The following is a 2,423-nucleotide window of genomic DNA, read 5'->3' as shown; positions in this document are numbered from 1 at the left end:
GGAGGGTCGACAATTCTGAGTCACTTGGTAGAACCCGTTGCTGAAATTTCCTTATCCGTAGAAATACCCTTGGGAAGGACACTTGATCAAACTCCACGCAAGCCTTAATCCAAAAATTGTGTGATTTGTGTGGATTTACTTGTGTATGTGCATCATGCATACATGCATCATTCATACATGGCATAACTAACCCATTTCAAGGAATTGGAGGTTTCTTAACCGTATGTTGTTTTGTAGGTTGTTTGAATATGGAAACAAAAGGCCGTAAACCGTTCTTCCTCAATTTCAAGAAAGTGCCAACGCAATTGAAGATTTTCTGCGACAACATCTCTGGTTCTCTCAAATTCAGTGATTCTCTCAATACACTCATAAGTTTGGTACGAACTAATGTGGATAACGTTCTCCTCAACACCATGGTTCAATTCTATGATCCGTTACTACATTGCTTCACTTATAGAGATTTTCAGTTAGTACCATCCTTGGAAGAATTCTCCTACTTGCTTGGACTTCCTGTGCTTAATAAAATTCCTTATACTGGTAAAGAAGAAGAGCCTAAGTTGGAAGTCATTGCTGCTGCCCTGCACTTGCCAAGATCAGAAATTGAGAAGGTTTGGATTAGTAAGAAAGAGTATTCTGGATTACCCCTTGATTTCCTCTACGAAAAAGCGGAGATTCTCGCTAAAGCTTCAAGTATGGATGCCTTGGAAGCTGTGTTGTCTCTCTTAATTTATGGACAAGTTTTGTTTTTCCATTATGACAAAATTGTTGATGTGGCTGCTATCAATATATTCCTTAGCAAGAATCCGGTTCCTACTTTACTTGGTGACTTACTACATTCTATTCATTTCCGAGTATCAAAAAGGAAAGGTTGTGTCCTAGGATGTGCTTCTCTATTGCATAAGTGGTTTATTTCGCACTTACCTCTCTCCGTAAGAAAGAATGAAGAAGGATTAACTTGGGCTCAGAGAATTATGAAGCTTTCTTTCGACGACATCCTATGGTACCAAAAGAAGTTCGAGGGAACCTTGCTATTTGATAGTTGTGGAGATTTCCCTAATATACCTCTTCTTGGTGTTCGTGGAGGAATATCTTATAATCCCATTCTAGCTCGACATCAGTTTGGCTTTGCCTTGAAAGACAAACCGCGTTCTTTGTATCTTAGTGCAGAATATTTCCATTATGATTCCGACAAAGAGAAGAAGAGAGACCTTTTCATCAAAGCTTGGATGAAAGTAAAGAAAGTTGGCGCAAAGGATATAGGAAGGAGAAATTATATGCCATGGGATCCATATTTCCAATGGGTTTATGATCGAGTTATGGAATTTGGGATGCCTTATCCATCTGATACACCCATAGTTCCAAGGGTAGCTCCTCCTGCTGCCCCAATTGCATTTGAGCCATATATTCCTGCTCCAAATGAAGACCTGGTTGCAACTGTTAACCGACTGAAAAGGGAAAGGGAAGACTTTGAGAGACGCTTACTAAAAGTGGAAGCTGAAAAAGAGGTGTTAGTACAAGATGCCAAAGAGCGAGAGACTTTACTTGATTACTTTTCCCGCAAATGGAAGATTGAAGATTTTGTTTCTCCAGATCAGATTAATTCATGGGAAAACGAAATTTCTAGGCTTGTTCAAGAAAGAGAGGAAATGATCAAGGCACACAAGGAAGAAGTCCGGGTCCTAAAGAGGAAGCGTCGTCAGGAAGACAAAAATCCTGGAATTTAGTGTCTTTATTTATTATTAATTTCTTCTATTTTAATGTAACTTTTGGGGTTATGACCTTACAATTTAATTAATAAATAATGTTTTTTCTTTGTTTCAACACGAGTTAAAATTCTTTCAATTCCTTGAAAACATTGCATATGCATAATCATATCATTCATAAACATTACATCACAGGTTTCATAAAAGCCAATACCTCATCTTTCCGCTGTTTATTTCAGTAAGAAAGATGGATCTCGAACAATCTGTCAAAAATCTTCAGGCTCAGAATAACCAGTTCCAGAAAATAATCTTTCACTTAGCCAAGGGGCAAGAAGAATTAAAGGCACTTCTGTCCGAGAAGGAGAAGTACCAACAAAGGGAGCAAGGTGTGCAAGATAAATGGAAATCCAAACCTAAGCGATCATTCACTCCGTTGCACATGCCGATGTCTCAAGTTCTGCAACAACTGCTCAACCAGAACTTGATAACCTTATTACCTTCATATTCAATCCCTACAAATCCTGCTCCTGGGTATAAGTACCATGCGAGATGTGCTTATCATTCGAATAGCCCTGGCCATGACACAGAGGATTGTGGACCATTGAAGCATAAGATCCAAGACTTAATTGACAACAAGATCATTGACTTCAATTCAACTGGGGGGCCTTACATGGCTAATACCATGTGTAAACAACAAGTTGGGGAAGCTCTGATCTCCAC

At 39.0% G+C, this 2,423-nt stretch overlaps 1 protein-coding gene across 1 annotated transcript; it reads left to right on the top strand.

Moving 5' to 3' along the window:
* Nucleotides 1–248: 248 nt before the first annotated feature.
* On the top strand, nucleotides 249–1,724 carry LOC131605969 (uncharacterized). The gene is made up of 3 exons (XM_058878255.1): nucleotides 249–377; nucleotides 468–806; nucleotides 939–1,724. The coding sequence occupies exons 1-3, from the start codon at nucleotides 249–251 to the stop codon at nucleotides 1,722–1,724; spliced, it is 1,254 nt and encodes a 417-aa protein (XP_058734238.1).
* The last annotated feature ends 699 nt before the right edge of the window (nucleotides 1,725–2,423 follow it).

The sequence above is a fragment of the Vicia villosa genome, linkage group LG5 (assembly GCF_029867415.1).
Source record: "Vicia villosa cultivar HV-30 ecotype Madison, WI linkage group LG5, Vvil1.0, whole genome shotgun sequence".
In the NCBI taxonomy this organism is placed as follows: domain Eukaryota; kingdom Viridiplantae; phylum Streptophyta; class Magnoliopsida; order Fabales; family Fabaceae; genus Vicia; species Vicia villosa.
This window is presented reverse-complemented; position numbering and strand designations above follow the sequence as displayed.

Bases quoted from the DNA above. Each gene is read 5' to 3' on its own strand.
- LOC131605969 (XM_058878255.1), top strand. From the start codon at position 249: ATGGAAACAAAAGGCCGTAAACCGTTCTTCCTCAATTTCAAGAAAGTG. The intron at 378-467 runs GTACGAACTAAT...AGAGATTTTCAG, and splicing joins TCAATACACTCATAAGTTTG to TTAGTACCATCCTTGGAAGA. The intron at 807-938 runs GTTCCTACTTTA...TCCGTAAGAAAG, and splicing joins TATTCCTTAGCAAGAATCCG to AATGAAGAAGGATTAACTTG.